General features: G+C 45.7%; 1 protein-coding gene across 7 annotated transcripts in view; it reads right to left on the bottom strand.

The window, feature by feature from the left end:
• The window catches only part of UBE2F (ubiquitin conjugating enzyme E2 F (putative)), a 53252-nt gene that overhangs the window by 13692 nt on the left and 14893 nt on the right, over positions 1-24667 (bottom strand). For 3 of the 7 annotated variants that reach the window (XM_027046425.2, XM_027046432.2, XM_053216018.1), the window contains 2 exons: positions 20204-20269; positions 5251-5318 (listed from right to left, as the gene is read on the bottom strand). In XM_027046425.2, the coding sequence (XP_026902226.1) occupies positions 5251-5318; positions 20204-20269 (134 nt within the window). Of the gene's footprint in view, positions 1-3795; positions 3836-5250; positions 5319-20203; positions 20270-24667 lie in introns of all 7 variants that reach the window. The other 4 variants (XR_003416238.2, XM_053216019.1, XM_053216020.1 and 1 more) reach the window with 3 other exon arrangements.

Raw genomic sequence — 24667 nt, 5'->3', positions numbered from 1 at the left:
AGCGCGTGTGTCCGCTCCCGTGCGTGAGACAGGTCCCCCGGGGACGGAGCTGGTCAGGCATGCAAGGGTCACCTCGCCAAGTCTCACAGACACATCATCTCACAGATACTCAAGTGGGAGCCCTTTGTCACAGGGGGCGACGTCTTCGTCTTCCCAGTGTATCACGTGCGGTTATGATGCTATTCTTTGGTAAAGTCTCCGTAATCAGATGTTTATCTGTTACTAACCTACAAAGTATTTCACCACCCAAAGGCTCTCCTGCGTTTTTCCAGTCCTTGAAGAGTTCCACCGTCTTGTCTGTACAAAACAGACATACTTTCCAGCACCCTCCTAAATCTTTCTACTGACACGAAAAATCATCACACCAAGAAACTCCCCAAGGGCTTAATCCAGGTCTGCAAATGTAGGTGTCCAAAGATTACAGGATTAGGTTCAGAGTGAGTTTCAACCAACTTAATATGCTCTAATTTGCTTTCCTGCAGGTAAACTGGAAGGCCTTTGACAGAAACTATGCCGTGGCTGTGCGTTTCCGGCGAGGCCTGCAGGCGGGGGCGGGGGCAGGCTGGCACTCCGGGCTGTATGAATCTGAGGGAACCCGAAGGCCCGCTCTCCCTCCCGTCTAGAGAGTCCCCGACACTCTTGTCACCTCGCCTAGTGTTCACTAGATCTCCAAGTATCTGACTGCAACTGCCCCCCCCCCTTTGTCCCTTTACACCCTCCACAGTTAGATGCCAGCACAGACAGACACCTCCCCTGTCCCCGTCGATGGTCGTCCTCTAAGCCTCGGTCCCCATAACAGAGAGCAAATCAGAACCCCAGACCCGGATTCTGACACACGCTTTCCAAACACAAATTGCTGCCTTGACCCCCCTAAGGCAAGACAGACAAGAAATACCCAGCTCCACCTGCTACCCGGCATTGCCCCCCCCGCCCCCGCCCCCGGTCACAGGCTGAGTTTGACATGTGACCGCTATTGCAGTGCAAACCAGTGGGGGAAAAAGGGATTCTTCTATCAGAATCCATCTGGCAAACTATCTGGAAAACCCCAGTCGGATCCCCACTTAAGACTCGTATTCCAGATGCATTAAACACAAATGACACAGAACTTTAGAAGAGTGCTGGAAGAGGGGCGCCTGGGTGGCTCAGTCAGTTGAGCGTCCAACTTCAGCTCAAGTCACGATCTCACGGTCTCTGGGTTCGAGCCCCGCATCGGGCTCTGGGGTGACAGCTAGGAGCCTGGAGCCTGCTTCGGACTCTGCGTCTCCCTCTCTCTCTGTCCCGCCCCCATTCGCACACGCGCGTGCGCGCACTTGCTCGCTCTGTCCCTCAAAAATAAACGCTAAAAACATTTTTTTTTGAGCACTGGAAGAAAAAGCTGACGAGTTACCTTGGTGAGTCTGAAGGCCTGTTTTAAGCATTTCATAACAAGAAAAACTTGTAAAACAAAAGTACATTTGAGGACAGTGGTGAAGCACAAAAACCTCAAACTTTTACAGAACAACATCAAAACACAAAGGAAAAACAAAAATCCTTACAGTACAACCAACAAAACTGGGGAAAAAAGTTTCATATAAATTCTAGCTAAGAACTCTTGTAAGAAAAACAAACATCCCAATGGAAAAAGGGGCTAAGGACATAATTACAGTTCATAAAGAACATAAAAAGCTCATAAATAGGAAAAGATATTTAGCACCCTACTTATTTGAGAAACAAAAACTCAAATGACAATTAGATACCGTTTATTTCCTCCCAAAATGGCAAAGATCAAAATAATCAAAACATTCCATCTTTGTGAGGAAAAAGGGAATTTCCAGGCAGTGACGGTGAGGAGGCTGCCGGCATGACCTCTGGGGGGGCGGATTTAATAGTGTTGACGAAGAGCTTCAAACCCGGTATCCGTTACTCCACGGTCTTAATTCTACGCCTACCGGCTTAGGCCATGGGCAGGGGCAGACGTACGGCAAGTGCTGTCTGGGACGCACGACAGAGCTGCTCACGCCAGGGGGGCAGCGAACCGCAGCCTGGTGAGCCGAGTGCAGGCGGGCCTGTCTCTGCATGGGATCTGAGTATGGTTTCTACGTTTTTAAAAGATCGTTTAAAAAAACCCCACATAGTTTGTGACGGAAAAAAAGAATGCGTGGTAGAGACCAAAAATGGTTCACAAAGCCTGAAATATTTACTATCTACAGAAAGTCTGGTTCGTACTGTCAACAACTGGTCAACTAGCGACCAACAATAAAGGACTGACTTAAAACCATGACGCGTATAGTGAAGTGTTCTAATGATGATGTAATTATGTTAATTGACATGAAAACGTACGTTAATCTTGTTATGATGGTAAAATAAAAAAAAGTTACCGCGTTAGGAGTGCCGTGTTAGGGGTGTTAGCAAAGTCCTTACAAAGAACATAAAAGCATAAGAACAAATGAGCGAGGCGGCTCCACGGGGCCCTCCCAGGCTGGCCGTCTCCTCATGCAGATGAAGCACGGGTCCCTGCTGTTTACTCTCACAATCTCTGCCCCAAATGCCCGTAACCTACGCATTTTCATATGCTGGTTTCATCTCCTGCACGCAGGTTCGTATGGGCGGAGCGCACCCCGCGGGAAAGTGCGCACCATGTGGCGGGCACTGGAAATACAGCGAAAGAAAGGTGCTCCAGACCCCGCTTCGGGGAGCCGCCAGTGTGGCCGAAAGGGACACCGAGGAGTTAGGTAAGCGAAGATTAATACAAAAAGAGTAAACACAAGTACCTCTGTATCAGCCACGCTCGGGTTCCCGGGGACGGTGTCACCTCCCCACCCCCTGCCCCAGGGACCACTGTACCATCTCAGCCTGGACGAGGCAGTGGGACAGGCAAAGGGGCCTGTGGTGGGGGAGAGGTCCTAACAGTGGCAGGGCCTGGGTCCACCCGGACAGGCTGGCCCCTCCGTGCCCCTTGCTTGAGGACACTGGTTTCATTCCTGATGAAATGAAACCAGCCGATCATTCAGAAATTTCCCAAAGGAGATAGAAACTAAATATAAAAATGTAAAATCATCATAAATCACTAATTAACATAAAAAAACACATCCTCAAGGCCCAGTGGTTTTCTATCTTGTTTATGCCGTGTCCCATTCTCTCCGTTTCTGGAAGAAGTCACACAGGGACAGGACAACATGACAAACATTTTCTCACTACAGAGTGGCCACCCGGTTTGGCGAGAAGGGCACACGCTAGGTAGCCAGGCAGCCCTGGGCAGGAATCCACTTCAGCACCTGATGGTTTATTCTGGCAAAGCTAACGAGGGAAGTTCCCAACTGTAGCCCTCTGGGCCCTAGCTTCCTGACGCATGAACATGAGCGTATTAACGTCCCCCAGGGAACTCCCGGGGAGGGACACAAGTGAGCAGGGGCACCTGGCACATGAAAGCTCTCAACAAAACTCGGTTCCTTCCTTGGCATCTTCTCATGCTCCGCCCTCTTCCGACACTCCGCTACTCAGTGGTGCCTCACGTACCCGCGACAGCGGGTCTCAGATCCTGCAAGGCTTGTTGGAAAAGTCTACCAGCTCATGCTAAGGCCCTCCCCAAGCCACCCCCCTCCCCAAACACTCACTGCCTCTCCAAAAAGACTGTCACAAACTTACCATCCTTTAATTTAACATTCTTTGGATGAGGAATCCTTAGAGTACGTCCAGATAATTGAAAAGTCTGGAATCTTAAGTACCGTATGCCTGGCTGTTTCCAGAAAACATCAAAATAGCCCCTGGAATTGTAAACATCTGTGCTGAAACCAAACCTTTCCAGCCACATCTCACCTGAGGGAGTACGGGGTTCTGTGGAGCCAGACTCCTCGGTCTGTGATTAGGGAAATATGCAAAGTCAGTAGGTAGCTGGATGGATGCGTGGACAAAGACCTGAAATGCCTATTTTCCTGTCTTTGCTTCAAAATATATTTTTTCCCTTACTGCCAACTCTACCCCATCCTCATAAGCTACGTTCAGAAAGAAATTTTAATGTCGTAGCCCCGTAAAGGTAAAGGTTTGGCTTCACACAAAAAAGTGTGACAGCCCCTGAACTGCACCCCATTGGTGGGGCCAGGGCCCAGGGCCCAGGGCTGGGGAGCCTAATCCCACTTGTCAGACAACACGGAGTCACTGCAGGTAAAGTGACTGGACACGTGGTGTCCCCAGTATCCGCAGCCTCAGGTTAACAAGGGGCTTAATTTTACCAGTGGATTTTTCTTTCCTATTTGATAAGCCTAGAGAGGGCTAGGAAGCATCAGGGGGATGTTTACACACATATATATAAATACAAAGTTGTGAAGATGTTCCCAACTGTCACTAGTTTCTCAGGCCAAAGTGAAAATGCTCAACAACCCTCAAATCTGAGTTTCTCATTCCTCCCCACTACTCCCCAACCCTGATTCTTCCTTCAGGTCGACTTGGTCAATCCACCGCACGCAGGCTGCTAATTCTCATTTCTGTACCTGTCAACACAGTTCCAGAAAGTTCGATGTCACCTCAACACCACCCTCCCCTGGTTATGGGCCAACCCAAGTCAGGACAAGTCCAATCCTGTTCCTCCTTAAAGCTCAAATGGCCCGACCACTTCCCAAAATGACCCTCTCCTTTCCTTCTCTGAATTCACGTAAATTAGTTTCCTGTCCCTGCTCAATAGCTCTGTTGTCTGCTATTCGCTGCTTTTCTCACGCTATGGTAACTTTCTACTTTGTCTCACCTTCCTAACTGATAAAGATAGAATGTGACAGTATTTGGTGTGAATATTACCTAGGGTGGGTCTTTGAGAGATTAACATGTAGCTATGGGTATAAATTATGGTTTAAACCTATAAGGCATTCTTCTTTTCTGAAATTCTTAAGTACATGTTTTCTACACTTCGAGGGTTTTGGTGCCATACCGTAAACAGAACTACGGTTTTAAATAAAATGCCTTCCTCTTCAGTGCTAGAATGTAACAGATAGGATTTACATGAACCATACAGGCAGCTCCCAGGGAAGGTGCCAGCCTAGGCAGAGCGGAGGTCCCAGTGCAGGCTGCCTGGCACACAGTAGTCCCAAGTACTTGTTGAGAAATGAATCTCCCTCCTAAGGCTCTAAATCCTGCTGACGAGTAACACCAACCAGAAATATTGGCCATTTTGTACTCAGTCCCAGGACTGGGGGGACCCAATGCAGTGGGGGTGTGCTGGGCCCCGGGACGGCCACCCAGCCACGCGAAGGGGAAACAACGGCTCAAACGCAGGCTACTCACCACCATGTTGTACGCATCAGGAACTTCAGTTTCAAACTGAAATTTTCCACCCTGGTAGTAACCCTCATCTATCAAAAACACAAAACAAAACAAAAAATCCTTTAAATTAAAAAAAAAAAAGTTAACAGAAAGCAAACACTATGTTAGGATACGGCAAAAACAGAGAATTAAGAGTTAAAAAACAAGACTGCAAGATTCCTTCCTCACGTCACCAAATCCTGCCCCTGCCCTGATGATGAACTTAAATCGGCTCCCCGCGACCCTGCCTGCTGTCCGTCTCCTCGCCGGCCATGTGCGCTCAGGGGAGGCGCTGGCATCCCTCAGTCGCCCAGAGCCGGCCCGGGTAGCCCTGTTCTCACCTCGGCCCCGTCCCACTCCGCATCACAGCACCGGTGTGCCCCCTTCAAACACATCTCATGACAGGTAACCATCCTGGGTAAGCTGCAAGGTCATCTCTTTGCGGCTGGCTGCCCCATGAGAGTGTCAGGTCCGAGGGGTGCTCCAGGCCCTGGGGACAGGCAGTGAACCACACAAGCCCCTGCCCCAGCGAGCGTGCACAGTCAACACTTGCGAGGCGACTGGCTGAGTGCTCGGTGCAGCCTTCTGAACAGAGCGTGCCCCCTGGAACGGGGCTGGAGGGCACCGGTGGGCATACAGGAGGACGTGTGGAGGCAGGGTGGCACCAGGTCACAGACCCCACAGCACAGTTGCAACTGTGCCAGCCGCCTCTGCTTCTGCTAAGAGTCCACCCACCCCAGGCGAGCCTGGCCTGCGGGTGAATTGTGGGCACTACTCGTGCTGCTGCCAGCAGAGGGCGCTCACGCCTGCGCTCCAAGCCGGAAATGCACCGGGGTTTTCAGTTACTCTGAACTTCACAATCTGGCAAAATTAACACCATCTTTAATATGAAAGTTCAACTTTCCCCTAAATATTTATCACTGTGAACAAATCAACAATACTACATATTATTGCTTCCCTCAGCTGCTTACATAAAATAAATATTTAACACAGAGTTGTTAGTGTCAAACAGATCATCACTACAACAATTTTCCGAGACTGTGTCAACATTTACAGACCCCAATGTTTTCATTCTTTGCCAGTGTGACAGAGGAGAAAGACCGTATTTCTGTTTTACATTCATCTGAAAAGCAGTGAGGCTGAAATTTATTTCATATTATGGGTCATTTTTAAAGCAAGAACCGAATGACTGATGTTCTTTAACTGTCCTTTTATCACCGAAGTATTCATCTTTTAACTACCAATATAGAAAAGCTCTTAGGAAGATCAACCTCTGCGTTTTGTATTTTTAGTGTTTCTTAGTCTGCTGGTTTATCACTGATTTTGTGGTTCAACTACTTCTCACCCTGAAGCCCGTCTTTCTGTGGTTTGTCTTTGGTCCTGTGCTTACAAAGATCTTTCCCAACCCAGATGACAGAAACATCTGATTTCCCTACTTTCTCACAGCGATCTTATGGTTTCATGTACTTTGCAGCCCACTCACTCACGGGAACGAGGCAGCATGTTCTTCCTCACTGCTAGCCTCGACCATCATACGGCCTAGATTATTCTACCCTTCCCCACTCATCTGATACGGCTATTTCTAGCCCTCCCTGGCACCCCTGGATCAGTGACTGACAGCACCGAGAGTCTTTAGAAAAGACTGTTTTGGGGGAAAAATTTTCCCTCCAGATACAAGCACTCTGCAAACAAGGGGCATCGCAGGTATGAAGTCATGAGAGTACAGCCATGCCCACCAGAGGCTCTGCAGCTGCGAGGCTCCTGTGTCACCGGGCGCCCGCCGCGGCAGGGGGATCTGGCGCTGGGCTCTGCACGCGGTGCGGCGGGCGCTGTGCGTGCTGTCGCCCCAGCTCCCGGTGCAGCGCCGCGTCTGCTCTCGTCTGTTCTCGCTCCTCCAGGCTGTGCTCCAGCCACCGCGTCCTGCCACACTGTGGTTTTTATCTAGTTGGCCTTCCACTTCACGATTATATAGTTTCAACAAGGCTGCCAACCAGTTCCAAAGAAACTGTGATTTGGTCTAATGCGGGTTTGATTTTACCATACTCCTCTGTCCTAGCCAAGCTCTCATTTAATAATTACTACAATTTATCATCTCTGAACTGGTTGAAGACACACAGGAAGCGGAGAGTTCTAATTTTTGTCTGTGTCAGGAGAATGATCTGCTGCTGAGGCAGCACTCCTTGTCTCGTCTAAGGACATACACAGCTTTGGGACCCGAGCCACTCTATTTATTTATTGAATTTGCCTAGAAACGCCATGTCCTACTTAAAAAGCAGCTGGGGAGCAAGCAGACTGTACGGAGAGGAAACACACTTAAGAGCACCTCTTATTTCCTGTGATTTTCTCAGCGAAGGCCCCAGTGAAGACTTCTTGCTGACCCACCTCGCGGGTCCGGCTCCCAAGCTGGCGCCTTGCAGGGTGGAGACTGAGAAAGGCCGCGCAGCTCTGGACCAGCAGGCACGGTGTTTGTGTACAGCGTCCGTAACCCAGCGTGTGCCACATCCAAGTCTGGGACGGCCCACTGCGTCACTGTGTTAGGCTGCCGCGACTGAAAACCTCCTGCTTCTCAGATAACTGGGACAACAGTTCGAGTACAACAGTGAAACGCAGCAGGAAAGTTCCTGGCATCCAGCTCACTGGGCCGGCCTATCCCCGCCCCTCAGGGTTACAAGGAGAGGAACCGTATGCCACTGACTTTCAGCCGGGTTAGGGGTATTCCTGGGAGGAGACTGGCCGAGGGGTATGTGGGCACAAACAGCTCCAGGAGAACCCACTTCTAGGGGCCAGTGTCCGGGTGCATTCCCTAAAAGAAAGCTGCCTGACAGTCTCACGAGGTCAGACTCCCACCGGCCACTCCTTCCCTCTCCCTTCTCATAGCTGTTCCCACTAGAAGCAGAAGGTTGACTTCTCAGCTCTCTTCTTACCATGATGCACTGCCCCAAGGCACAAACATCCCAGTGGACAAAGGTCACAGGAAATGGAGGCACGTGGCAGGATTGTGCTTTCCCCATCTGACACCCAGTTCTGTTAAGGGCAAAGTATGGTGTTATAAAGAAGACATCCCAGTTCATATTGGAATGTCTTGAATTCAGACATCTTGTGGAGTCTGATGGCAGCAAGGATTAAAATTTCACTTAGAGGCTTTGGGGCACCTGGGTGGCTCAGTCAGTTGGGTATCCAACTTCAGCTCAGGTCATGATCTCACGGTTCGTGACTTCGAGCCCCACTTCGGGCTCTGTGCTGACAGCTCAGAGCCTGGAGCCTGCTTGGGATTCTGTGTCTCCCTCTCTCTCTGCCCCTCTCCTGCTCACCCTCTGTCTCTCTCTCTCAAAAATAAATAAAAACAAAAAATTTAAAAAGTTTCATTTAGTGAATTCAATCCCTAGAGGACTGTAAAAGAACACATGATCACTGTGAGAAGCAAGCAAACAGGGAATCAATAAGCCACAGGCATATGGCACCTTCTTCTGCCCAGGTGACTGGGTCCAAGCCTCACCTAACTGCCAGCAATTAAACTCGGAAGTGAGGCGGCGGATGGCACATCCTAGAAATAAGTAACACTTCTCCCAAGAGAAAGTGAGTCTGACTGCTGACTGAGCTGACAATCAGAACTGGTTCTGCCTACTAAAGCATCGGAGAGATATTTCTTATTCATTGAATGAGCTAAACCTGCAGCTTCCAGCTTTTGAGGAAGTACAAAGCATTAAGTTTTTACATTGGTAAGGGTACAACAAAACCAATATCTCAAAGTTCTCAACTCTTCCTGAGAATCTCAGATAAAACAAGATGCTTCCAAGTGAAGACAGGTATGATTAATGGTCAGCTGACAGGTCTTGGGAAAGTGGCTTTTATGAACGCCTCAGAAACCGTGATGCTAAGGGGCTCTGATGTCTGTGTTCAGAAAGTCTTTTCCAAGTCAGACGGGTTCCAATTCTCTGCTTTCAGCGAAATGGAGGGAGGAACCTGATCTAACAGTCAGCAGAAAGATCAAGAAAATACAGGATTCTGAAGTCCAAGGATGGAATGTCACAGCTGTGACAAAACACCTCCCATGCCTCTCTCATCAGGCAGTCTTCAGTGTCTACATCTATAAAAACAAAATGAAGGAAGAAAACTGGCACTCTTTCTCTGTAGCATAAAGGGACAGTCATTTACAAATTCATCAACCAAATCAGAGAAAAATGCTAACGGTAACTCCATCATTCTCAGATCCATTTCAGATGAAACGCTGTTTTATGTTTAATAACCATCAAAGCTTATGACATCCTGTTTAAAGGCATTCATTCAGCAAATATCTGATGAGAGCTCATGATGTGCCAGACCTTGTTCTGGGCCCTGGTGACACATCAGCAAGAGACCTTCCCACCAGTACAAGCGCACATTCTGGCAGAAGAAGGTGAAGGAGCCAAGGGAGCAGGAGTTGAAATTTTACACAGGGTGGTCGGAGAGAGCAAAGGCCTGAAAACGGAGGCCATCGGGGTGAAGAACACTCCAGGCGGGGGAGCCGGGTGAGGCCCATGAAAACAGCGGGTATGTTCAGAGAGCACTCCAGCAGCCAGAGGCGAGGCAGGGGAGAGGAGGAGCGGAGGCCAAAGAGACCACAGTAAGAGTGCTGGCTTTTATGCAGAGCCAGGCGGGGAGCCCGGAGAGGGGTCTGAGCAGAGGAGGGCTAGGCTGCAGGCCCTGTGGAGGCGACCTGTTACAATAACCCTGGTGAGAGATCATGCTGGTTAGGACCTTGGAAATATTCCGATGGGAACACCACCAGGATCTGCTGACAGATGAGGGTGGGGAGTGGTGAAGAGAGGAGCTAAAGAAGAGCTAAGGTCTCTGACCCCGCAACGCAAAGGGCAGAGTTGCCATCGGGAAGATCAAAAGGCTGCAAGGGGCATCACCGCACCAAGTTCAACATCGGACACGTCGATATGAGATTTCCTGTCAACATTCAAACAGAGGCGTTGATCGCCAGCAGACGATTCTGGAGTGTGGGGGAGGTCGGGGCTGGATGAGGGCAGGGTGGGAGCCGTTCAGTATACGGAAGCACTCACATTTCATGAGCTATGAAGGTCCAAGGACGGGACAAAGCCTTAGGGGCCCCCACACCTAGAGGGGTCTGGGAGAAGAGACAGGAGGGGCAGCCAGCACCGAGGAGGAAAAGCAGGAACCAGGGGTTGGTAAAAACAATGACTAACAACCGTTCAGAACAAAATGCTTAAGACCGAAGAGTCTTCCGGTTAGAAAAACTTTTTAAATAACTTATACACATACATATAGATGTGTGTGTGTGCGCGCGCATGTATTTACAGAGTAGTAGGACAAGGTGACAAAGTACTTGGCAGAAAAAATGTTCACATTAGGATGCAATCCTATAGGACGAGTGGAAGAAAAATATGAGTGAGAGGAGAAAAGGCAGCAATGAGCATTTTCCAACCACTGAACTAGAGCTTATTCATATTTCTACAAAAATGCATGATGGTGGGCGTATCCATGCTATTTAGATTCTACTGGAAACATTTTAAAGAGCAATAAAATACTTTTATCTTTAAATGTCAATATTTACAACACACTGGAAATTATGTAAATTTCAAACTTAAAAGTCAGCAAAAACAGCGTCCTTGCCAAGATGAGCTTGTAGACTGGGGTCGGCAAACTCCTGTAAAAAGCCAGACGGTAAGTACGCTTCAGGCTTTGGGACACAGGTCTCTGTTGCATATGCTGTTTTGTTGGCTTTTTCACAGCCCTTCAAATACATAAAAGCCACTGTGAGCCGGAGGGCCGCGCGAACAGTGGCCCAGGGCGGGATCTGCCTCACGCCTTGGATGGCGCCCAGTGTGCTCAGGCCAACGCGGAAGTACCTGAAGACACATCCGCGGTCGGACCGTGAGACGCAGCGCGCGTGAAGCCGGCTCATCTCAGGGAAGGCTGCTGTGGGCTGGACTGTTCAGGGGAGGCTTGGGGGATGTGCCGTTAGGTACACCCTCAAAATCGGGATGACAACCACAACCTAAGCACACCGACACGCGGAGCACGCACCGCACACGGTCACCTGGGATCATACACGTATTCGCTCACCCTGTCTCCACCACTGCGGTGGGACAGGCACATCATCACCCCTTCAGAGAAGAAACTGAGGCCCGTGCAGTAAGAAACTGTCCTGGCCATAGCCCCACAGCTGGCGGGTGGCAGAGCCATTTCCGTCCAGGCTGTCTCCCTGGGATCTGAGGGCAGGTGGGGGCGGGGAAGACAAAGACGCAGTGTCCACGAGGAGGGCGGACTGGGCACAGAGCCGCAGCCAGGACTGCCACGAGCCCGCTGTGGGGCCAAGCCGGGGAGGTGGGCGGGTACTTGGCGGTGACATGGGGTCGGGAGCCACGCGGGAGCTGCAGACAAACACTAAGTCAGCTGCTAAAGAAGTGAGCACCCTGGGACCCGATGGAGGCTAATTTACGTGTGGAGGTAATATATATGTAAGAGATATTAATATAGACCATTGGGGTCCCAGGCAGGAGTTATAGAAAAAATATTTAAAGAAATGTTGGTCAAATTATTTGTGAGTTTGACAAAAACCAAAGCTACAGATCTAGAAAGCTCAGTAAGCCCAGGTAAGGTCAATAATCACATCAAAGAACATCACAGACAGACTGCTAAAAACGTGATAAAGAGACGGTCTTAAAAGCAACCAGAGACTAAAATGCACCCATAAAGCGGAACAAAGAATGAGCACTGACTACTTATAAGAAAGAATACAAGTCAGGAGGCAGCAGAATGAGATCTCTACAATAATGAACTCGTCACCGGGGGGCTGTACTACAGACAAATCCAGAACATCCAGGATGTTCTTCAGGCAGAAGGAAAAGTAACAGATGGAAATTCAGACCTAAGGAAGGAGTGGTGACTACGCTGGGAAACAGATAAAAGAAAACAGGATATGGAAGGCTGGTCACAGAGTACATAAAGGAGACAGGACAACTGTAAAAGGAAGGCTGGGTAGGGAAATGGAAATATCCTACTATCTGTCTAAGCCTCCACCTGAAGAACTGGGGGAAAAAAAGCCAAATTAAGCTGAAAACAAGCTGAAGGAAGGTAATAAAGATAGGATCAGAAAACAAAAAATGGTAGAGGAAAATCAATAAACCCAAAAGCTGGTTCTTTGCAGAGACTGATAAAATCGATAATCTTCTAGCTAGCCTGATCAAGAAAAAAAGAAAACACACTTTCACTAATAGGAGTTCAAGGAGACTCCACAGAACTTTATAAGACAAGATATTAAGAACAACATTATACCACTAAACCTGAAAATGTGGACAACCTTAAGAAAGACACCAATTACTCTATCTACTAGAGAAAGTGTATTCATCCTTAAAATGTTACCACAAAAACAAAACACAACCTTCCAGAGCTAGGTAGCTTCCCTGGCAGATTCTACCACTGAGTACAGAACCGATACTAACTCTTCATCCACAGTCCCAGGAAACAGAAGGGAGCACTTCCCCCTTCACTCTGGAGGGATGGCGGGGGGAGGGGAAACAAGATCCTTCTCTTGCCCCACATAAAAAAAGAACTAAGTCACAGACCAAATTGTGAAACGTAAAGCTAAAAAATACTTGGAAAAAAAAAACACGAGATCTTTGTATTTCTTCGATCTCTAGGACACAGAAAGCACAGCTATTTGTACTGGTTAGAATTGTTACTAGAATTCATCACCACGAGCTCAGTGGCTTAAACAACACAAATTTACTATCTTCGGTAGATCAGAAGTCCAAAACAGGCAGCGTGCGGCTACGATCAGACAGCGGGCAGGGCTGCTGCGTTCCTTTCTGGTGGCTCTTGCCCCATCTTCAAATTCAGTGATGGCCAGTGGAAATGATAATACACACAACCAAATGGATGCATTTCGAAAGCACTGTGCTAAATGAGAACACCCACAGACAAAATGCTCCATGCTGTTTTGGTCCATTTACATGGCATTCTGGAAAAGGCACAACGACAGGAACAATGACCGCCAGAGGCTGGGGGACCTTTTTGAGGTGACGGAAACATTCTCTATCTCGATTATACTGATGGTGACACACCGTCCAAATGCAGGGAACACCCCAGAACAGTGAACTGTCCGTCAATTAGACCTCACTAAACATGATTTCTGCAAAAGATAAAGAAAAAACCTATGCCACATAAAAGGCACTAAGCGGTGGGTCAGGAAACCAAGTGTGCCAGCAATTTTTACAATGCCAAAAAGTTCAGCACCTAAACAGCTTTATACACATTATATATGTTTTTACTACTGACCATCAGAATAGGTTTTAAGCATGGTAATGAGCAGTTTTAAAAACGGGAAATCAGATATTTAACTTCACAGTCACTCCAGCAAACTTGAGCGTCCCAGGAAGGAAATGTGCCTCGGAGTCATGTGAAAGGCAGGGGGCATAAGCTACTCTAAGAACAGAGTTTTATCAGACAAGTCCCTTACTCAGTGTGATGGTACGCAAGGAAGCATCATGTCAACAGAGCTCTTGGAAGGAGCCAAGAAAAGAGCAGCGAATGTTCTCCTAACAAAGATTAGCTGACGCCAGGACAGAAAACTGACAGTCTTAAGAGCGCCCATCACATTTCTCTTACATGTAAAGGGAAGAACTGCCACCTGTATTTCTAGGGTTACTGGAAAGAAAAGACTTCGCCAGGAAAAAGTCTGTTCCTCTTCCAATCTGCCCCTCCTAATGGTTATCTCCATATTAAAATTACAAATCAAACTAGAAAGAACCAGGGAGTACATGCTCCGGGTCTGAAACCTTGACATAGTAGCTGTGACCACCACCTGAAGTTCTGTAAGACTGCAGAGCGGGTCAGGCCAAGGCCTGCATCCGTGCTGTGCTCTACGTCCATATGTGTTTAAATCTCCGTGATTGCTGAAATGTTCCAAAATGTTCACGAGTGGAAACAAACCCATCTTTCAGGCTAACCAAACATATTTCTTTTTTCAGAAATTGGGATCTTACTTTATTTCACATTTAGAAACTTTTCTAAGTCCAAAGTTCTGAAACAAAGCTAAGAATGCACCACTAACCAGACATTAATACGGCTAACAGATATATCAGTTAAAATTTTATGACTTAATGTAAGCTACACTTTTATTGTCATGTACCAATTAGGGTGTTTTTATAAATTAAATGTTCAAATTAAGTAAACACGAATCTAACAATTAATACATTTAGAAACAAATTTAGGTGAACATACACAGTAATACACAAGATTTACAATGCAGCTATAGAATTCCCTAATCAGAATTTACATATATGTAACACTAATAAAAAAAATGTTATTATGTTAAAACCCCCCACGTATTTAATAAAGAACTTATATCCAGTTAGATAAACCTTACAACTCGATAATAGGACAAGCAACCCAATTTATAAATGGGAAAAATATTTGAGTAGACACTTCAACAAAGAAGATACACAAACAGCCAACAAACACAGGAAGAGATGCAAATAAAGGTCACAAGGAGACACACACCCACGATAATGGCTGAAATTGAAAAGACTGCCAAGATGTCCGCAAGACTGTGAGGGAACCGGAATTCTCATTCACTGCTAGCAGGACTGAAAAACAGGACTTACACTTTGGAAAACAAGATAGCAGTGTCTAATAAAGTAAATTTACTCTGAGCACATAACCCAGTAATTCCGTCACCAGGGGGAATAAAAACATGCTGGCAAAGACCTACATGAGAAGGTTTGACAGCAGCTTCACGCATAATAGGTCCGAAGTGGAAACGACACAAAGGCTTATCAACTGGTGAACAGATAAACTGGTATACACTCACAGGATAAAATACAACTCATCAAAAAAAGATACAATACTGATTAAAAACAACATGGCTGACACTCAAAAATATTAGGTTAAGAATGTAACCTACACCTCAACCAATATTGCGTAAAAAATTTTTTTAATCAACGATCTAAGTTTCCACCTTAGGCAGAAAAAGAAAAGCAAATTAAACTCACTATAAAAGGAAGGAAATAATAAAGATAAGAGCAGAAATCAATGAAACGGACAAACAACTGAGAAAAACAAAAATGAGTTCTTTGCAAAGATCAACTGGATAAACCTCAAGCTAACATGATCAAGGAAAAAAAAAAAAGAAGACCGAAATTACCAATATCAGGAATGAAAAAGGGGACATCAATACAGATCTTACATACAACAGTAGAGTAAGAGAATATTCTGAACAACTTTTAGATCAATAATTCTTTAGGTGAAAGAGACAAATTCCTTAGAAGGAAAAAAATCACTAAAGCTGACTTAAGAAACACAGTAGATGAATAACCCTGTGTCTATTTTTGAATTCATAAGTAAAAACTTTCCAGAAAGAAAACTCTAAGTCCAGACTACTTAAATGTGGAATTCTGTCAAATATTTAAGGAATAAATAATACCAATCCTATGCAAGCTCTCAGAAAACAAGAGGGAACACTTCTTCAGTTATTCTACTAGGCTAGCATTGCTGATGCCAAAACCAGACAAAAAATAAAAAATAAAAAAAAAAAATCACAAAAGAAAACTACAAACCAACATTCCTTATGAATATTGACATAAAATTCTGTATCAAAATATTAACAAATTTCATCCAGCAATGTAAAAAACAAACAAAAAACAGATAACATACAACGACCAAGTGGCATTTACCACAGGAATATAATGTTGGTTTAACATTCAAAAATCAGTAAGTGGAATTTACTATATTTACAAAATAAAGGAAAAAAATCATATGATCATCTCAAATGATGCAGAAAAAGCATTAGAAAGAATTCAACACACATGATAAAAACTCTCAGCAGACAGGAAAAAAAGGGAGCTCTTTAACCTGATAAAGGACAGATAAAATCATATTCAATGAATAATGAGCACTTTCCCTTAGGATCAGGAACAGGGCAAAGACATATGCTCTCACTACCTCTTTCAACACTGTACTGGAGGTTACAGCCAGTGCAATAAGAAAAAGAAATTGAAGGCATACACACTCGTAAAAAGAGAAGTAAAAACGTCCTTCTCACAGATGCAATGATCATGGGTGTAAAAATCCTAAGAATATATTAAGAAGCTACAGGAATTTAATAGGTGAATTTAGCAAGATAATAGGACACAGGATCAACATGTTAAAAAATCAATTGTATTTTCATATAATTAGTAACAAGTAAAATGGAAATTTTAAAAATACCATTTACAAAAGCTTAAAAAACATGAAATACTTGGTATTATATTTAAAAAAAAAAGTTTAAAAAATTCCACTTATAACAGCTTAAAAAACATGAAATACTTGGTATTATATTTAACAAAGTATTTGCAAGGCCTATACACTGAAAACTACCAAATACTGCTGAGAGAAAGTAAAGCAGATTTACACGACTCTGCTCAAGCTCGGGAAGACTCAACACTGCTAGGATGCCATTGCGTGCAAAACTGATCCATCTCAATCAAAATCCCAGCACTGGGGAAATGCAAATTAAAACCACAGTGAGATACTATTCATACTCAAATACTGATAAGTATGTAGAACAACTGGAACTTCTCAGTCATTGCTGGTCAGTATATAGCAGTACAACTCCTTCAGAAAATAAATTCTTAAAAAGTTGAGTACACATGTAAGATTCCATTTATATGAAATTCAAGAACTGGCAAAAGTCATTTACGGTAACAGAAATCAGAAAGGAACTTTGGATGGGTAGCCAGGGGCAAGGAGTTGACCGCAGAGGCAGAAGAGAATTTTGGAAATACTAGAAGTATCTTTACTGGGCTTGTGGTTATACAGGTATATACATTTTTTCAAAACTTAGTAAAGCTGAACAGTCCAAATTAGTACATTTTATTGTTCGTCATTTTATACCTCAGTAAAATTTCTTTATGAAGTAAAAACCGGGGCGCCTGGGTGGCTCAGTCAGTTAGTTTAAGTGTCTGACTCTTGGTTTTGGCTCAGGTCATGATCCCATAGTTCGTGAGTTCGAGCCCCACATCGGGTTCTGCGCTGAAAATGAAGCCTGCTTTGGGTTCTCTCTCTCTCTGTCTCTGTCCCTCCCGAGCTCTCTCTCTCAAAATCAATAAATAAACTTAAAAAAAAAAAAAGTAAAAACTGAACTTAAAAAAATTGTTATTTAAGTCCACGTTCCCCTCTGCCTAAAAGCTCCAGGTCACAGTGGAGCAGGCAGGCCGAGGGGACCCGTGCAAGTCAGTGGGGCAACTACGACCTGACCCAGTTTTTCAAACTGTGCCTCCAACTTCACAGAAGACTCCAGGGGGCATTTCGGCAAGTCTTTAGCGTTTGCTTTGTTTCGTCTCATTTCACTTACTAGCGTTTTTTCTTATTTTGTGAGTTGACGGACACCTTTCTCCCCCTTAAATTCAGTTTTCCTCTATCACCAAAATACGTTTCCGTCTTTCCTCAGGAGAGTACATTTACTCCCAAGCACGAGGGATGTTCGAAAAAACTACGAACATGTTACCTAGTATGAACAGAACTTTCTTGCCAGGAGCCGGAGAAAAGAGAGCTTTGAGCTTCACACGCAGACACAGTTCTCCCCCGCTGACCACCCAAACATCCAGACTTTCTGCCTTATTGCGTTTTCAGACTGCTGGCTGCCAATGAGGCGAGTTCAAGACCATGTGCTTCAAACACGGTTAAAACTTTCTCACTCAGGCATACTTATACAATTGCTTCCCAATACTAAGAGGAGCATGACTCCAAGAAATCGTTTTAAAACCATGATGTTAGACAAATTTTTAGGGCTGACAGATCTCTGCCATGTTTCTTAATAACAAAGGGCAGGAACCACGGCAGCTTTCGGACTCACTGACACCACAAAATAAGGGCACACAGACAGCATCTGAAGGGCATGCTGAGCACACAGCTCAGTGCGATAATCGTGTCCCTGATGTACACTTATGACAAATATAAATGCTAAGGTACTGGGGCGCCTGGGGGGCTCCGTCAGTGAAGCGGCCGACTTCGGCTCAGGTCACGATCTCGCGGTCCGTGAGTTCGAGCCCTGCGTCGGGCTCTGTGCTGACAGCTCAGAGCCTGGAGCCTGTTTCAGATTCTGTGTCTCCCTCTCTCTGACCCTCCCCCGTTCATGCTCTGTCTCTCTGTGTCTCAGAAATAAATAAACGTTAAAAAAAATTAAAAAAATAAAAAATAAAAATATAAATGCTAAGGTACTAAGCAGTTACAGGCATCAAAACACAAGTTACTCTTGAATCTGATGGAAAGGTGAAGACCAAACCGTAACAACTATTAACTGTGCTCCACTTCTGAGAACAGTAAGAACATCAAAGACAGTGTCACGTACACAATCTCGATAATCATAACATCCATGTGATTCCATTAAAAAAATGCAGTTAAAAAAAGACAAAGAAAAAAAGAGAAACTCTTATTCAGAGGCTGGACTTGACACAAACCCACTCGTGTCAGATGATGACAAGCCCGACAAACTCAACAAAGGTCTCTGAGCGGCCGGGGAGGACCACAGAGCCCACGCCTCGGTGGTGCGCAGAGCACAGATGCCTGCCAACCGCTGAAAATGCCCGACAAAGGCAGAGGCAAGAAAACGTTTTTATGACAAACACACGTCTGAGACTACTCAGTACACAGAACCAATCTTCATCCCCAGAAGAATTTCTGAAAACACTGCATTACTTAACAATGATAGAAAATGACTTCCGGAATGGTGACCTTGAGTCAACAGCCCTTGCTAAAAACAGCACAATGTGCAGTATGTGCTTTATGAAGGCAGCCAGAGTGGTTATAATTGTCATCGTTTCCTAGTTTCAAGTCCTGAGCTCCGGTTATCTCTCAATGTCAGGCATGTAGAAGCCTGTGCTCGGGTTATCACCCCTAGTGCTGTCTTAGAGGAAATGGTATCAGATAAGAGTTTACGTCCATGTCCAGCGATGTTTATAGAACCACCAAAGGGATTCAACGAATTTTTAAGTTTTCAAGCACGTTTTGAAAATGAGGTTTCCCGTTATTATAAAACATCTTCAACAGAAAATAATCCATCCTACCTGCAGGGAGATAACTGCCAGGTCTTATTTGTAGGGTCATTATCGCCCACTGAAATTCTGTATTTTCTTCGACTTTCTAATTGGCTAGTGACGCATCATTCTCAGTTTCTCACTCCCTTTCCATCCCCTAAATAAAAGAACACCTTCCATTTCCTCCACAACGCTCCCTTCCCCACCCACCCCGCAGGAGCACCGACTGGTCACAGCACAGCACCCGCTGCCCGACGTCAGCACTGGTGGGCTGTGCTGGGTTGGAATCTGCGATGCTTAGAGCCACACGGCAATGAGGAAACAAAGAGTCCTCCTTCTTATTGCGCAGTCTGACCAAGGAGGAGTACGTTACCATCCTGGAGCACCTGAAGCTTAGACTCTTATCAGCCCTAACACAGACAGCTGGTAATCTGCTCCCTCCCCTGAGCCAGACCCTGGGCTGGAACGCTTCACGCCCACTGTCTATTTCCATTTAACCCTCGTAACTGTCCCATGAGAGAAGTCCTCCTTGATGCTCACTTTCTAGCTGGGCAGGCTGGGGCAGAGAGGTGATTAAGCAACCCGAACCCTGATCACACAGCCACGAGACAGGAGCGCCAATCAGGATTTCAAAGCTCACAGTCTTCACAGTGCACCAACTGCCTCTGTGGCCTGCGCTCCGGCCGTCAGTCTGTACTTCACTTCTGGAGTTCCCACTGAATGCCACAGACTCCCTTTATCCTGCTTTATTTGACTACAAGGCACGTATCTTCTCTTCGTGCGGCATGAAGTCATTACTGTCTTAACTTTCAAAAAGTCAGAGGACAAATCAAGCCAAATATCATAGATCTGGGCAGCCTTGAAACTCTGCTGTTTGAAAATCACTGTGACACTTAAGTGTGGAAGAACATTACCTGGGGTTACAGTTAGCTGAAAGCAGTGGAGCTTGTTTGGATCAGGAAAATGCACTTTACACGTACCTGCAAAAGAAACAGCACATCAGGAAGGTCTGACAGCCGGCGGCAGCCCTACAGAGGCTGACCTTGAAACACGCGTGGCGTTGAAGGTGCTGGAGGCGTCTGTAGACCCCTCCTCGCTCTTGGCGTGTCACTAACTGTGCCACTATTGCTAACACTGCAAGCCGGTGGCTTTGCCATGGGTGTCCCTCCTCACAGTCCCGCCCTCTTTAATTCCAAACTGAGATGGCTGCTTTCAATCTTTTAATGATCACTGAAAACTGAGATCTTTCCATTAACTTTAAGAATAATGCTACTTTAGTTTGAAAAGAGAACACCACACTTCAAGGAGATTAATACGTGTGGGTAAGGCTAACTAAACATGGCAAAACCAGAAAAACGCAGGCCAAACTTCTGGGCTGTTCAACAACCACCACACTTATTCAGACCCATCACAGGAAATGGAAGCTCAAAAGGTGTCCTTGAGGGGCACCTGGGTGGCTGGCTCAGCCCGTTAAGCATCCGACTTTGGCTCAGGTTATGATCTCACAATTTGTGAGTTCAAGCCCCGCGTTGGGCTCTGTGCTGACAACTTGGAGCCTGGAACCTGGTTCAGATTCTGTGTCTCCCTCTCTCTGTCTGTCCTTCCCCTCCTCATTCTGTCTCTCCCTCTCTCAAAAATAAACATTTACAAAAAAAAAAAAAAAAAAAAAAGGCGTCCATGAGGTTAGCTAGCACCTAGTTTACCTGGCATTAAAAAAAAAAAAGTTTCACAACCCAAGTAGTAGCTCAGCTTGCTTTGTGGATGAAGGGATGCTCTGCTCAGATGGCAGTGCCCTATGCCCCCTGTGCCACACTGGAAGGGGGTCTGGTCAACCGGGACAAGGAGTTCCCATAGGAGAAGAGGGAATGGCTAGTGGTGCAGATAGAAGTTGGCCACATCCTACATCTGTTCCTTCAAACAAAGGGTATAGAAGAACAGTAAGTACACAAGGAATAAACACCCACTATACTGGGAAGGAATATGCAGAAACTGTCTATAAACTCAGAAAATACTACACTGAACTCCTTGGATCGCCAGCTGACTTTATTTCTTACAAGTCTCACTGCAAACGTTTTGCCTGGTTTTATAATGGTATGAAATTTCACCGAAAACAGGACAACTTCAATTTTGACTTGGAAATGGCCCTTAGAGATCATCTCGTCCAATATCCTCAAGCATGGGATGATACAAAGGTCCAGAGAGGCTCGGCAACCAGCCCAGAATCACACAGGTTATCAACAAAAGGTTTAGTTCCCAAATTAAAGACTAGTTCATGGCTCTTCTCCTCATACCACACCTCACCTCATGACTTCGGAAACAGGCTGGTGTGATACGTAAAAGCCATACAAAACTGTTAGCAGGGTTTCTTCCTTTATCAATCTCTGAGAAAATCATTGTAGAGTGAAAGGTAACTTAGTCTACAAGAGCAAGAAGGGGTCTTAGAGATTACACCGTCACATTCCTTATTTTATAAACAAAGAAACTGGGAGCCATGTGCCCAAACCACACGTGTGAACTGCACATGGAATAACTGGAATATGCTTCGTTCTTCCTAATCTTTCTTTTTAAAAATTTTTTAATGTTTATTCATTTTTGAGAGAAAGAGAGAGAGAGAGAGAGAGAGAGAGCTAGCATGAGTGGGGGAGGGGCAGACTGAGAGAGAGACACAGAATCCGAAGCAGACTCCAGGCTCTGAGCTGTCAGCACAGAGCCTGACGTGGGGCTCGAACCTACAAACTATGAGCTGATGTCAGACGCCCAACGGACTGAACCACCCCAGGCACCCCATTCTTCCTAATCTTAACTTGAAATGATAAATGCTATCTTTCCAGTGAGATGTATGTAACAAAAATGTACAAGGGCTTAGAAAATGTTCACGGATCAGCTGAAGTTGGCATCATTCATTTGTTTTTAATACTTGGCATTCTCCTTCATTTTGGTAAAGGTATAGATGTAGAAATCCATCCTTCTAGAACAAATTGGCCCACCAATAATAAATAAGTTACCAGGTAGATTAAAAAACAATAAAACTACCAAAAGAACCAAACATCTTAAAACTCAAAAAAAGCCTAACAACGACCACAAAAAGTGAAAAGTCAGGTTTTCGTTTTAGTTCAATGCAAGGGCTGTATGAAAACCCGGGACCCTAGCCTTTCCTCTGCCTGCAGGCACAGGCTAGCACGTTCATGCTTCTATCTACGTGAGAGGGAACGTGTGGTTTCGCCAACAGAGAGACCTCTATAAACTTGCCTGCACAGAGCTCCAAACTAGTTCTCAATGCGATGCGTACAAGCAGCACTCTCACATGGCAAGTTATTTCCTTTTCCTTCGTTAACACTTTAGAGAGATACTAAGGATTTATTCTCCGGTGGCTCCTTGTTTGCCCTGTGATGAGATCTGTACTTTTGGAAAGCATGGCTTACTTGTACAAACGAACTTAGACTTCCCTGACTCTGACGGGGCAGAGGGAAGGGAGAAAGTGAGAAAAGAGGCAGATAGCACATACTTTTTTTTATCTGATACCTGGGCCATCAAGGCTAGCAAGAGACCTTTTTCAGACCTAAGGTAGTAATTAAAATTCTGGCTTGAGAGCCAATTACACAGTTTTTATAATTTTTTTAAAGTAAGTTCCAGGCCCAACGTGGGGCTTGAACTCACGACCCTGACCTCAAGAGTCACATGCTCTACCGACTGAGCCAGTTTGTTTTTAAACCAAAATTTTAGATAAAGCTGAAGCTATCCTTCTCTACGGGCTAAAACCCAACAATCTCTGTCAGAGTCTTACTTAAGGACAAAATGAACCATGTGTAAGCGGTAACTTCTTATGGTCTTTGATTAAACATATGCATGTGTATATACACAAACCCTTTAAGAGAACCCCAAGACACTTCCTTCCAGTTCTGACTAGAAGAAAACTTTGAGGTCAAGCAATTCAGGGATTCTTTTTTTTTTTTTTTAATGTTTGTTTATTTTTAAAAGAGAGAGAGAGACAAGGTGTGAGCAGGGGAGGGCAGAGAGAGAGGGAGACACAGAATCCGAAGCAGGCTCCACGCTCCCAGCTGTCAGCACAGAGCTCGACTTGGGGCTTGATCTAACCTGAGCCGAAGTCGGGTGCTTAACCGACTGAGCCACCCAGGCGCCCCTAATTCAGGGATCTTTAAGACATTTTTGACTGAGACCCCCACTAAGAAGCCTATTTTATATCACAACCCACCACACTCATATGTAAATACCATACATTAAAAAGAATTTTTCAGGAAACTGTGTGTACTTACCCTTACAAATGATTCTGCAACCACTTCAGGCGCACCCACCACCGTACTTCTAACTTTAGTTGGTGGCGGGAACGGACCCTCTCTGACCTGTGTCAGGTGGGCCAGATACCAAGTTCTCTCGAGCATTCGCCCAGACCAGGAGACCAACGTACAAAATATTTCGCCTACACTGACAAACATCCTCAACCTCAGAACTGTTTTTGTTTTCTTTTTTTTTTTTTTTTTAACATTTATTTATTTTTGAGACAGAGACAGAGCATGAACAGGGGAGGGTCAGAGAAAGAGGGAGACACAGAATCTGAAACAGGCTCCAGGCTCTGAGCTGTCAGCACAGAGCCCGACACGGGGCTCGAACCCACGGACCGTGAGATCACGACCTGAGCCGAAGTCGGACACTTAACCGACTGAGCCATCCAGGCGCCCCAGAACTGTTTTTAACCAAGTGTGATGATAAAAAGTCCTAATTCAAAAAAATACTAAAATGGTCAAAGCTTTCGGCTTTAGTGGTCTTACACAATATGCTAAGTTTGGGAAGGGATTAGTAACCGGAAAAAACCGCACCTTTGACATATCACACAAATGAGCTGCCTGGGGAGTGAGCCTGCTCACAGGTGAAGACCACACCGTGGGTCTCTGTGCCTGGGCAGGAAGGACTGAGCACGGTGAAGACAGCTGGTGACATGGGGGTACATGGCCACCCCAGCCCATGCACAGAGATAAATTACAAGCAAGCACTTTGTGGACCAAAAAAGTGGTGCCGTCACTCACAAAAATAGGACTGTCTGTCATCGATTTATATCTTTTCACTCAAAGAGGACGTGGGACAGGGGCGCCTGGGTGGCTCATTCGGTTGAACATCCAACTCTTGATTTCGGCTCAGGTCATGATCTGACGGTTCGTGAGATCGAGCCCCGTGTCTCTCTCTCCCTCTCTCTCTGCCCCTCCCCAGCTCATGCACGTGCACTCTCTCAAAAAAAAGGACAAAAAGACGATGTGGGACAGAATGCTGTGGAAGAGACACAAAACCTAGCCAAAGCACCTCTGCCATAACAAGGAGAGAGACAGCACTGCTGTGCTGCTCTCAGAAAGATGGTAAATACCTCG

The sequence above is a fragment of the Acinonyx jubatus genome, chromosome C1 (assembly GCF_027475565.1).
Source record: "Acinonyx jubatus isolate Ajub_Pintada_27869175 chromosome C1, VMU_Ajub_asm_v1.0, whole genome shotgun sequence".
NCBI lineage: Eukaryota > Metazoa > Chordata > Mammalia > Carnivora > Felidae > Acinonyx > Acinonyx jubatus.
This window is presented reverse-complemented; position numbering and strand designations above follow the sequence as displayed.